At 52.6% G+C, this 11,739-nt stretch overlaps 1 protein-coding gene across 1 annotated transcript in view; it reads right to left on the minus strand.

Moving 5' to 3' along the window:
• The window catches only part of LOC149427111 (nuclear pore complex protein Nup98-Nup96-like), a gene marked incomplete at its 5' end in the record, with an annotated part of 29,994 nt that extends 20,936 nt beyond the window's left edge, over window positions 1–9,058 (minus strand). Inside the window, 7 exons of the mRNA XM_089668252.1 lie at window positions 3,419–3,532; window positions 3,612–3,847; window positions 3,973–4,095; window positions 5,356–5,543; window positions 6,248–6,381; window positions 6,989–7,123; window positions 8,966–9,058. Of these exons, the coding sequence (XP_089524378.1) occupies window positions 3,419–3,532; window positions 3,612–3,847; window positions 3,973–4,095; window positions 5,356–5,543; window positions 6,248–6,381; window positions 6,989–7,123; window positions 8,966–9,058 (1,023 nt within the window). The remainder of the gene's footprint in view (window positions 1–3,418; window positions 3,533–3,611; window positions 3,848–3,972; window positions 4,096–5,355; window positions 5,544–6,247; window positions 6,382–6,988; window positions 7,124–8,965) is intronic.
• Between the last annotated feature and the right edge of the window lie 2,681 nt (window positions 9,059–11,739).

The following is an 11,739-nucleotide window of genomic DNA, read 5'->3' on the forward strand; positions in this document are numbered from 1 at the left end:
CAGCAGACATGGTGACAGGAGGCCAGGAAGAAGCCTAGCTATTGCAGTAGACATGGTGACAGGAGGCCAGGAAGAAGCCTAGCTATTGTAGTAGACATGGTGACAGGTCTACAGGAGGCCAGGAAGAATCCTAGCTATTGCAGCAGACATGGTGACAGGAGGCCAGGAAGAAGCCTAGCTATTGCAGTAAATATGGTGACAGGAGGCCAGGAAGAAGCCCAGCTATTGCAGTAAATATGGTGACAGGAGGCCAGGAAGAAGCCTAGCTATTGTAGTAGACATGGTGACAGGAGGCCAGGAAGAATCCTAGCTATTGCAGCAGTCATGGTGACAGGAGGCCAGGAAGAAGTCTAGCTATTGTAGTAGTCATGGTGACAGGAGGCCAGGAAGAAGCCTAGCTATTGTAGCAGACATGGTGACAGGAGGCCAGGAAGAAGCCTAGCTATTGCAGCAGACATGGTGACAGGTCTACATGAGGCCAGGAAGAATCCTAGCTATTGCAGCAGTCATGGTGACAGGAGGCCAGGAAGAATCCTAGCTATTGCAGCAGTCATGGTGACAGGAGGCCAGGAAGAATCCTAGCTATTGCAGTAGACATGGTGACAGGAGGCCAGGAAGAAGCCTAGCTATTGCAGTAGACATGGTGACAGGAGGCCAGGAAGAATCCTAGCTATTGCAGCAGTCATGGTGACAGGAGGCCAGGAAGAAGCCTAGCTATTGCAGTAGTCATAGTGACAGGAGGCCAGGAAGAAGCCTAGCTATTGCAGTAGTCATAGTGACAGGAGGCCAGGCAGAAGCCTAGCTATTGCAGTAGTCATAGTGACAGGAGGCCAGGCAGAATCCTAGCTATTGTAGTAGTCATGGTGACAGGAGGCCAGGAAGAATCCTAGCTATTGCAGTAGACATGGTGACAGGAGGCCAGGAAGAAGCCTAGCTATTGCAGTAGTCATAGTGACAGGAGGCCAGGCAGAAGCCTAGCTATTGCAGTAGTCATAGTGACAGGAGGCCAGGCAGAATCCTAGCTATTGTAGTAGTCATGGTGACAGGAGGCCAGGAAGAATCCTAGCTATTGCAGTAGACATGGTGACAGGAGGCCAGGAAGAAGCCTAGCTATTGTAGTAGTCATAGTGACAGGAGGCCAGGAAGAATCCTAGCTATTGTAGTAGTCATGGTGACAGGAGGCCAGGAAGAAGCCTAGCTATTGTAGTAGTCATAGTGACAGGAGGCCAGGAAGAATCCTAGCTATTGTAGTAGTCATGGTGACAGGAGGCCAGGAAGAAGCCTAGCTATTGCAGTAGTCATAGTGACAGGAGGCCAGGAAGAAGCCTAGCTATTGTAGTAGTCATAGTGACAGGAGGCCAGGAAGAATCCTAGCTATTGTAGTAGTCATGGTGACAGGAGGCCAGGAAGAAGCCTAGCTATTGTAGTAGTCATGGTGACAGGAGGCCAGGAAGAAGCCTAGCTATTGCAGCAGACATGGTGACAGGAGGCCAGGAAGAAGCCTAGCTATTGCAGTAGACATGGTGACAGGAGGCCAGGAAGAAGCCTAGCTATTGCAGTAGACATGGTGACAGGAGGCCAGGAAGAAGCCTAGCTATTGTAGTAGACATGGTGACAGGTCTACAGGAGGCCAGGAAGAATCCTAGCTATTGCAGCAGACATGGTGACAGGAGGCCAGGAAGAAGCCCAGCTATTGCAGCAGTCATGGTGACAGGAGGCCAGGAAGAATCCTAGCTATTGCAGCAGTCATGGTGACAGGAGGCCAGGAAGAAGCCTAGCTATTGTAGTAGTCATAGTGACAGGAGGCCAGGAAGAATCCTAGCTATTGCAGCAGTCATGGTGACAGGAGGCCAGGAAGAAGCCTAGCTATTGTAGTAGTCATGGTGACAGGAGGCCAGGAAGAAGCCTAGCTATTGCAGCAGTCATGGTGACAGGAGGCCAGGAAGAAGCCTAGCTATTGCAGCAGACATGGTGACAGGAGGCCAGGAAGAAGCCTAGCTATTGCAGCAGACATGGTGACAGGAGGCCAGGAAGAAGCCTAGCTATTGCAGTAGACATGGTGACAGGAGGCCAGGAAGAAGCCCAGCTATTGCAGTAGACATGGTGACAGGAGGCCAGGAAGAATCCTAGCTATTGCAGCAGACATGGTGACAGGTCTACATGAGGCCAGGAAGAAGCCTAGCTATTGTAGTAGTCATAGTGACAGGAGGCCAGGAAGAATCCTAGCTATTGCAGCAGTCATGGTGACAGGAGGCCAGGAAGAATCCTAGCTATTGCAGTAGACATGGTGACAGGAGGCCAGGAAGAAGCCTAGCTATTGCAACAGTCATGGTGACAGGAGGCCAGGAAGAATCCTAGCTATTGCAGTAGACATGGTGACAGGAGGCCAGGAAGAATCCTAGCTATTGCAACAGTCATGGTGACAGGAGGCCAGGCAGAAGCCTAGCTATTGTAGTAGACATGGTGACAGGAGGCCAGGAAGAAGCCTAGCTATTGCAGTAGACATGGTGACAGGAGGCCAGGAAGAAGCCTAGCTATTGCAGTAGACATGGTGACAGGAGGCCAGGAAGAAGCCTAGCTATTGCAGTAGACATGGTGACAGGAGGCCAGGAAGAAGCCTAGCTATTGCAGCAGTCATGGTGACAGGTCTACATGAGGCCAGGCAGAAGCTTAGCTATTGCAGCAATTAGGACAGACGTTTTAAAGGGCATGATGGGACATGCAGGAGGACAAAACCATTGGGTGAAATTGTGGATAGTGGGGTAGAACCCCTTCAGTCTCAAACACCTCAGTTTTGTTCCTCCAGGGATATTCCGAAGAGTAACTGACCTGATAAAAGGGAAACCATGACTTACCATACCCACATAGCTGGTCCTGTTCAGGGTCCAGGCTTTTCTTGTCACAGTGGGAATAACCCTTGAAGGGGTACTGGTAGGGTCTGCCTGCCATAGGGATGGACCACAATCTGGACCTGTATAACTCCCTGAAGATAACCCACTTGTTCCACCACGTGCCAAGGTGAGCACTAAACGCAGGATCCAATGCTCAAGGCTGCTGCAAGGTCCAGGTACAGCACCCAAGGTACACACCGAGAGTCCACCCCATAAGTTTGAGTGGACCTTTCAATTTTCAGAAGTCAAACTTCCTACAGCTCAGGAGAGCCCACAGCTCTCAGAAAGCCATCTTCATACAAAGTACTGCATGTGGTCCTACAAACGTAGAGCACCACAGGGGGGCGCGCTTTGGTCCTCCAAGCGCAGAGCACCTGGGGGGGGGGGGGCTGCATTTTAGTCCTCCAAGCGCAGAGCACAGGGTTAGGGTGCTGTGGTTCCCAGGGGCACAGTATTGTAGAGGACAGGCACTAACACTTGGCACAGAATAGATTTCTGTACAGGAATGACCCATCTAGGGCACCCACCTTTCCGGCCGATGGTGAAACCATCTACAATGCACTCTCCATTGTCATCCACCATGTTGCCCAGCTCCTCCATGGAAGGGATGGTGTAGTAACCTTCTCTGCTCAGGACGATGCCTGGAAAAAAACCAAACGCATGGTTATCATGGAGGAACATACGAGGAAAGACTCTGCAGCTCTCTAGATCAATATGAACCTGCAGGGTGTGGTGGGACGTCATTCAAGATCTCCTCCTCATTAAAGGAGTTCTCATCCACGCTGACATCCAGGCCGCTCCTCAGACTGGGCCTCATGTTCAGGGCCAAGATGGTGTCATCCATGCTGTCCACATGCTTCTCCTGGCTGGAGTTGAGAGGTTTGGATAATGGAGGAGGGTAGTAAGTGGACACCTCCTCTTCATGGTTCTCATCCACTCTGTGATTTTCATTGGACCTTAAAGAAAATACACAAATAAGGCCCAGACCTTCCATATACAGACATATGTGACCACCCATTGCGTGTCTGACATCACAAGATGGCGGACGGTGTAAGCCATAGCCATGCTGCTGAGCCATTACCTGTCTCCAGTCTCAGTGTAGTTGTTGGGGGAGGTCGCCTCCTCAGCAGTCTCTGCATTTGCAGGAGATAACAGGGAGCTGATGTTGGAGGAGCTCTTCAGAACCAACTTCTTGATACTCTTCCTGCGAGGGGGGAAAACATGAGCATTCAAGTAAGTCATCAGCTCTGCAACGAACCACAAACTGCTGATGGAACGCCTGTACCCCAGAGGTGGTCCGTACCTGAAGGACACCCCCACAGTGATATATGCCTGCACCCCACAACAATCAGATCAGAGGTGGTCCCGTACCTGAAGATCACCCCCACTGTGATATGCCTGCACCCCACAACAGTCAGATCAGAGGTGGTCCCGTACCTGAAGGTCTCCCCCACACCGATATGGCTGTACCCCACAACAGTCAGATTAGAGGTAGCCCGTACCTGAAGGTCACCCCCACACCGAAATATGGCTGCACCCCACAACAGTCAGATCAGAAGTGGTCCTGAACCCGAAGGACACCTCCACACCGATATATAGAGGAGGAGCCAGGAGCGCCGTTGGGGAAGGGAAAGTAAAGGAGGAGCCAGGAGCGCCAGTGGGGAAGGGAAAGTAAAGGAGGAGCCAGGAGCGCCGGTGGGGAAGGGAAAGTAAAGGAGGAGCCAGGAGCGCCGGTGGGGAAGGGAAAGTAAAGGAGGAGCCAGGAGCGCCGGTGGGGAAGGGAAAGTAAAGGAGGAGCCAGGAGCGCCGGTGGGGAAGGGAAAGTAAAGGAGGAGCCAGGAGCGCCGGTGGGGAAGGGAAAGTAAAGGAGGAGCCAGGAGCGCCGGTGGGGAAGGGAAAGTAAAGGAGGAGCCAGGAGCGCCAGTGGGGAAGGGAAAGTAAAGGAGGAGCCAGGAGCGCCGGTGGGGAAGGGAAAGTAAAGGAGGAGCCAGGAGCGCCGGTGGGGAAGGGAAAGTAAAGGAGGAGCCAGGAGCGCCGGTGGGGGACCCCAGAAGAGGAGGAGCCAGGATCACCGGTGGGGGACCCCAGAAGAGGAGGAGCCAGGAGCGGCAATGGGGGACCCCAGAAGAGGAGGAGACAGGATCGCCGGTGGGGGACCCCAGAAGGAGGATTGGGGTTCCCTGAGCAGCGAAGTAAGACGAGTTTATCAGCTTAAATAAATACCTTTTGTAAAAGCTTTAAGCATTTTATTTCCATGAAATCTAGTAGGGAGGGGCTAGAACTGGAACAGGAGGGGAATCCTCCACGGGGACTCCTGTTCTGGTGACAGCTGTAAGATTTCTTCCGGTTTGCTTCAAGCCGACATTCCATCTTCATGTGCCGGGACTCCTCCTCCTCCAATGGAGCTCCTTTATTTACATCAGGTGACCAGGGGAGGGGTCAGAACACCCAACAATCTACTTACTTTGGCATGAATGCTCCGCCCGTCATTAAGGGTTCATCATCGTCCAACCCATCGAACAGCTGCGATTTGGCGGTCCCCGCTGTGTGCAGCGCTTTAGGGCGCACCCTGGCTGCGGGACGTGGGGTCAGCTTGTAATGTGTAGGCGTGGTCAGCGCTTTCTGGGCTGCGGGGTTGGTGGGCTTCAGGCGCTGAAAGAACAAAAATAAAACATTTGAATCAACGTCACCGCAAAGAACCCTCATTACTGAGAGCAAAAGGGAGGCAAGTGCTGTCCCTGTCTCGGGACTTCTCACTATAGCACCACCAGAACCTGGGACCCCCCGATCTCCACCCCAAGCCTGGGATCCCCTGACCTCCACCCCAGGCCTAGGACCCCCTGACCTCCACCCCAGGCCTAGGACCCCCTAACACACCCAGTCCTAGGACCCCCTAACACACCCAGTCCTAGGACCCCCTGACCTCCACCCCAGGCCTGGGAGCCCTAAGCACACCCAGTCCTGGGACCCCCTGACCTCCACCCCAGGCCTAGGACCCCCTAACACACCCAGTCCTGGGAGTCATTCTAGCCCATGGGTAGGAAGTCCTACAGCCTGTAAATTTCTATCTTTCCCCATCACCTAATCCCGGCTTAGTCCAGCAGCAGCTCTCGGCTACACAATCTCTAGCCAATGGCAGGCTCTGCCTGAGCAGCATTGCAGGTGGATGACCGTGATCACGTGACCCCGCATCGGCAGTAGGGACCCAGGTCAGGTGTCAGAGGGAGGTTCAACTGGTTACACAAAGCGGAGGGTTTACTTTGGTACTAATGTCCTGCAGGGGGCACTTTACCGAACGTCACACAAAGCAATCACACCGGCAGCCTCCAGGAAATAGTGGCAGCGATGGAACTCACCTCCTCTTTCTTCTTGGGGTCATCGATGATATTTCTGAAGAGAGGGGAGTCCCCATATGGAGAGTAGGCCAGAGCATTGATCTGTTGCTGGAGAGCCAATTGCTGGGCAGCCGCTGCATTGGGGTCACTCAGCGCTAGATGGGAGAATAAAAAGGCGGTCAGCGACGGGACAGAGAGGTGAGGGAATAAAGGCGGTCAGCGACGGGACAGAGGCGTGAGGGAATAAAGGCGGTCAGCGACGGGACAGAGACGTGAGGGAATAAAGGCGGTCAGCGACGGGACAGAGACGTGAGAGAATAAAGGCGGTCAGCGACGGGACAGAGACGTGAGGGAATAAAGGCGGTCAGCGACGGGACAGAGACGTGAGAGAATAAAGGCGGTCAGTGACGGGACAGAGACGTGAGAGTAAAGGCGGTCAGTGACGGGACAGAGACGTGAGAGTAAAGGCGGTCATTGACGGGACAGAGACGTGAGAGAATAAAGGCGGTCAGTGACGGGACAGAGACGTGAGAGAATAAAGGCGGTCAGTGACGGGACAGAGACGTGAGAGTAAAGGCGGTCAGTGACGGGACAGAGACGTGAGAGTAAAGGCGGTCAGTGACGGGACAGAGACGTGAGAGAATAAAAGGCAGTCAGTGATGGGACAGAGATGTGAGAGATGAAGCAGCAGCAGCACGGTGTGGGTGGAGGGCCCAGGTTTACTTCAGGGCCCGATTTTGTAATTTTCCCAGTGATACTCACCAACAGGGGCCTGAGCACCACCAAATCCCAAGCCGCTGCTGTTGGTGTTGAACCCGGTTGTGCCAAATGTGCCAGTACCAAGTGCGCCAATCTTTGGCTGGTTTCCAAACAGTGAGGTCTGCCCCGTATTCAGCCCTGGAGAGAAAATGGAGGATGAGGAACAAATATCTCAACGTGACATCAGGACATATCTATAGACTCAGCGCAAAATAAACTTCATTTTCAATTGAATCCTTCATAAACCTGAAGAGTTATAGTCCCAGAGTGTACACTCTGGGGGTCTCCTAGGGTCCCCAATCCCAGAGCGTACACTCCGGGGGTCTCCTAGGGTCTCTACAGGACCACAGTGTACACTCCATAGGTCTCCGGTCCCAGAGTGCACGCGCCGTAGGTCTCCAGGGTCCCCGATCCCAGAGTGCACGCGCCGTAGGTCTCCAGGGTCCCCGATCCCAGAGTGCAGGCGCCGTAGGTCTCCAGGGTCCCCGATCCCAGAGTGCAGGCGCCGTAGCTCTCCAGGGTCCCCGATCCCAGAGTGTACACTCCCCACAGGTCCCCCTCTATCCCAGAGTGTACACTCCATAGGTCTCCAGGGTCCCAGATCCCAGAGTGTACGCGCCCTGACCGGGCTCCAACTGGCCGCCCTACAAGACCTGACCGGGCTCCAACTGGCCGCCCTACAAGACCTGACCGGGCTCCAACTGGCCGCCCTACAAGACCTGACCGGGCTCCAACTGGCCGCCCTACAAGACCTGACTCCAACTGGCCGCCCTACAAGACCTGACCGGGCTCCAACTGGCCGCCCTACAAGACCTGACCGGGCTCCAACTGGCCACCCTACAAGACCTGACCGGGCTCCAACTGGCCGCCCTACAAGACCTGACCGGGCTCCAACTGGCCGCCCTACAAGACCTGACCGGGCTCCAACTGGCCGCCCTACAAGACCTGACCGGGCTCCAACTGGCCGCCCTACAAGACCTGACCGGGTTCAAACTGGCCGCCCTACAAGACCTGACCGGGCTCCAGCTGCCCGCTCTACAATACCTGATCGCGCCCCAGCTGCCCGCTCTACAATACCTGACCGCGCCCCAGCTGCCCGCTCTACAATACCTGACCGCGCTCCAGCTGCCCGCTCTACAATACCTGACCGCGCTCCAGCTGCCCGCTCTACAATACCTGACCGCGCTCCAGCTGCCCGCTCTACAATACCTGACCGCGCTCCAGCTGCCCGCTCTACAATACCTGACCGCGCTCCAGCTGCCCGCTCTACAATACCTGACCGCGCTCCAACTGGCCGCCCTACAAGACCTGACCGGGCTCCAACTGGCCGCCCTACAAGACCTGACCGGGCTCCAACTGGCCGCCCTACAAGACCTGACCGGGCTCCAACTGGCCGCCCTACAAGACCTGACCGGGCTCCAACTGGCCGCCCTACAAGACCTGACCGGGCTCCAACTGGCCGCCCTACAAGACCTGACCGGGCTCCAACTGGCCGCCCTACAAGACCTGACCGCGCTCCAGCTGCCAGCTCTATAATATGACCACGCCCAAACTGCCATAATTGTTCAGCTTTACCTCTCATCCACGGAGTCTGACAGACTCTTCCACCAACTCCCTAGCGATTGTGTCATGAGACTGGTCTGTTATTGGTCAGAGTTAGGATATCGTCCCAATATCTGTATCGGAGTCTGCAAGATGCCGAGAACTGAAGCAACTCCATCACGAAGCTACATCATCAGTGGCCTTCCAATGGTTGGAAGAGGGAAGATGAAACCAAGAAATATGGCGAAGAAGGGGACATTGCTGGACAAAGTAGTGACCATGAAGGTATACCTGGAGTAGTCTAGTATTATGGAGAACGTGCACCCTACTCCCCCCCCCCCCTCCCCTACACAAGCTGGCAGCTTTGTTCCACGTTAAATGTACACATGTGGAGGACACCCTACAGTATGCAGAGGGATTTGTTGTGCAGGAACTCACCAGGCCCAAATCCTGTCCCCAGTGCCGGCCCTAGTGCCCCCGGTGCATTCTTGTTGCCAAAAATACTGGTGCCTGTGGTGTTGGATCCAAATCCTGCAAAGAAAATCAAGAAACTGGTTCTCATACAACACGCAGGGTTAAAGAGGTCTTCTCACATACACAACACAGAGGGCTAAAGAGGTCTTCTCACATACACAACACAGAGGGCTAAAGAGGTCTTCTCACATACACAACACAGAGGGTTAAAGAGGTCTTCTCACATACACAACACATGGGGCTAAAGAGGTCTTCTCACATACATAACACAGAGGGTTAAAGAGGTCTTCTCACATACGCAACACCGAGGGCTAAAGAGGTCTTCTCACATACACAACACAGAGGGTTAAAGAGGTCTTCTCACATACACAACACAGAGGGCTACAGAGGTCTTCTCACATACACAACACAGAGGGTTAAAGAGGTCTTCTCACATACACAACACAGGGGGCTAAAGAGGTCTTCTCACATACACAACACAGGGGGCTAAAGAGGTCTTCTCACATACACAACACAGGGGGCTAAAGAGGTCTTCTCAGATACACAACACAGAGGGCTAAAGAGGTCTTCTCACATACGCAACACCAAGGGCTAAAGAGGTCTTCTCACATACACAACACCGAGGGCTAAAGAGGTCTTCTCACATACACAACACAGGGGGCTAAAGAGGTTGTAATGTACATGTAAGATTTATTGTAACGAACATGTAAGATTTGAGTGGAAATATGGTATCATAGCCATGACAGGTTGAGTAGATTAGATTATGTCAGGCCCTTTCATTACAAAGGTGTGTGCAGGAACAGTCTGGTCATTAAGGATGTACATTGAGCCCCTGGGCAGTGGGGAAATTAGTAGAAGATACAGACAAATGGTCTGGGGTCAGATGTGTATGTATACACAATTCCTCAATAGGCCTTACAGACCCAATCATCATTTAGCATTAATTAGTCTAAAGCCAGGTTCCTGGAGGTGACAACTTTTGTGTGTTCAATCAGGTTATCACCTTCTGGGAAAGCCAGTGACAGCAGACTGTCTGCCTTTTGTGGAAAGCTCTATAAGTAATATTCACATCAAAGAAGTATGTTTAATCTCTTATAAAAGCCAAAATATTAGTTGGAGAGATATGAACAAGCTTGCTTCTTGTAGGCCGTTCTGAATGCTACATTTACATATAAGAATCATATTTGTGACTTGGGGAGGAAGCCAGGGAAATGCATGGAATGATTAGATGACGCGGGGGTGCGACAGTCGGATGGTGTTTGGTACTGTTGCGATCGGGCTGGACACGCTGGTGTCAGAAATCCAATCCCCGACTTGGTGTTCAGGCCCAGTCTCGGCCCAATTGAACTCGGGCAGGTCCATACACAGTACCTCTTGTGGGCAGGTCAGGACCACCTCCCCCAGAGTCAATTGGCCGAAGACTAATATCCCGCCCATGTCCAAATCGCAATAAATTGAAGGCACGGACATTTGGACAGGGTGATTCGTACGGAGCTGGTTCGATTGACTAGCGGATTGCCAAGTTTCTGGCTTGCTCCAGCCGCAGGGTAAAGTGTTATTCTGTCTTTTTATTCCCTTTTATTTTATAGTAATTAGTCATTTGTGTGTCTTCTTATATCTTTTGTATTTGCTGTAACCTTTTATCTTTTGTACATGTTTTATGCCCCGCCCACTTTGGGAAATTAAATCTTAAAATTAATTAGTGAACTTCTGTGTATTTAAGCTCGGGGTCATATCTTCGGAGAGACTAGATCAGAGAGACTAGATTGGAGAGATTAGATTGGGTTATATTGTATTGTATTTTAGTGCCTTTAAAACGCTCCGGTTAAGCTCATTGCCAATCTGTATGCAACTGCACTGTGAGTGGGCAGATTGCACGCAGATTGCAAAGGTAACAGATCTGCCAGACGGAGATCTGTATGTGTGTGGTGTCTCAACAGACCATTCTGCGGATAAACTGTTGGGTGGTGGCAGGCTACCTTTATGGTGCGTCTGGTGTGGGGGTGTGTGGACAGTGGAAGGGTTATCAACACCGGGGTTCAAGCTAGGATAGCTGAAGGGACCTTTAGAAGGGTGTGTGATTACTAAGCTGGTCCTCAACTCTAATCAGGGCACCAGGTTGTATGTAAGATCGTATCTGCCAGTGTGTGGTTGACCAGCTGGATTGGAGTGGAGTCTCCATCTGGTGGTGGCCAGAGGTAGTGCGGGGCTGTGAAAAGGTATCACGGCTGATCTTATATACGGTTTGAGATATTTAAGTGTAAATCTCTTTATTATCCCCTCTTTACCACCCTGTCGCGGCCGCACGCGTGCGTCACGGTTAGCTAGTCGCTATGGGCGTGGCGTGTGGTGGACACGTGACAGGGTGATTGGTTTAAGAGAATCCTTGACAGAGGTCTTCTCACATACACAACACCGAGGGCTACAGAGGTCTTCTCACATACACAACACAGAGGGCTAAAGAGGTCTTCTCACATACACAACACAGGGGGCTAAAGAGGTCTTCTCACATACACAACACAGGGGGCTAAAGAGGTCTTCTCACACACACAACACCGAGGGCTAAAGAGGTCTTCTCACACACACACACACCGAGGGCTAAAGAGGTCTTCTCACACACACAACACCGAGGGCTAAAGAGGTCTTCTCACATACACAACACAGAGGGCTAAAGAGGTCTTCTCAGATACACAACACAGAGGGCTAAAGAGGTCTTCTCAGATACACAACACAGATCT

Source organism: Staurois parvus, unplaced genomic scaffold, assembly GCF_062004578.1.
Source record: "Staurois parvus isolate SC_StPar_1 unplaced genomic scaffold, SC_StPar_1.0 ptg004019l, whole genome shotgun sequence".
Lineage (NCBI taxonomy): Eukaryota > Metazoa > Chordata > Amphibia > Anura > Ranidae > Staurois > Staurois parvus.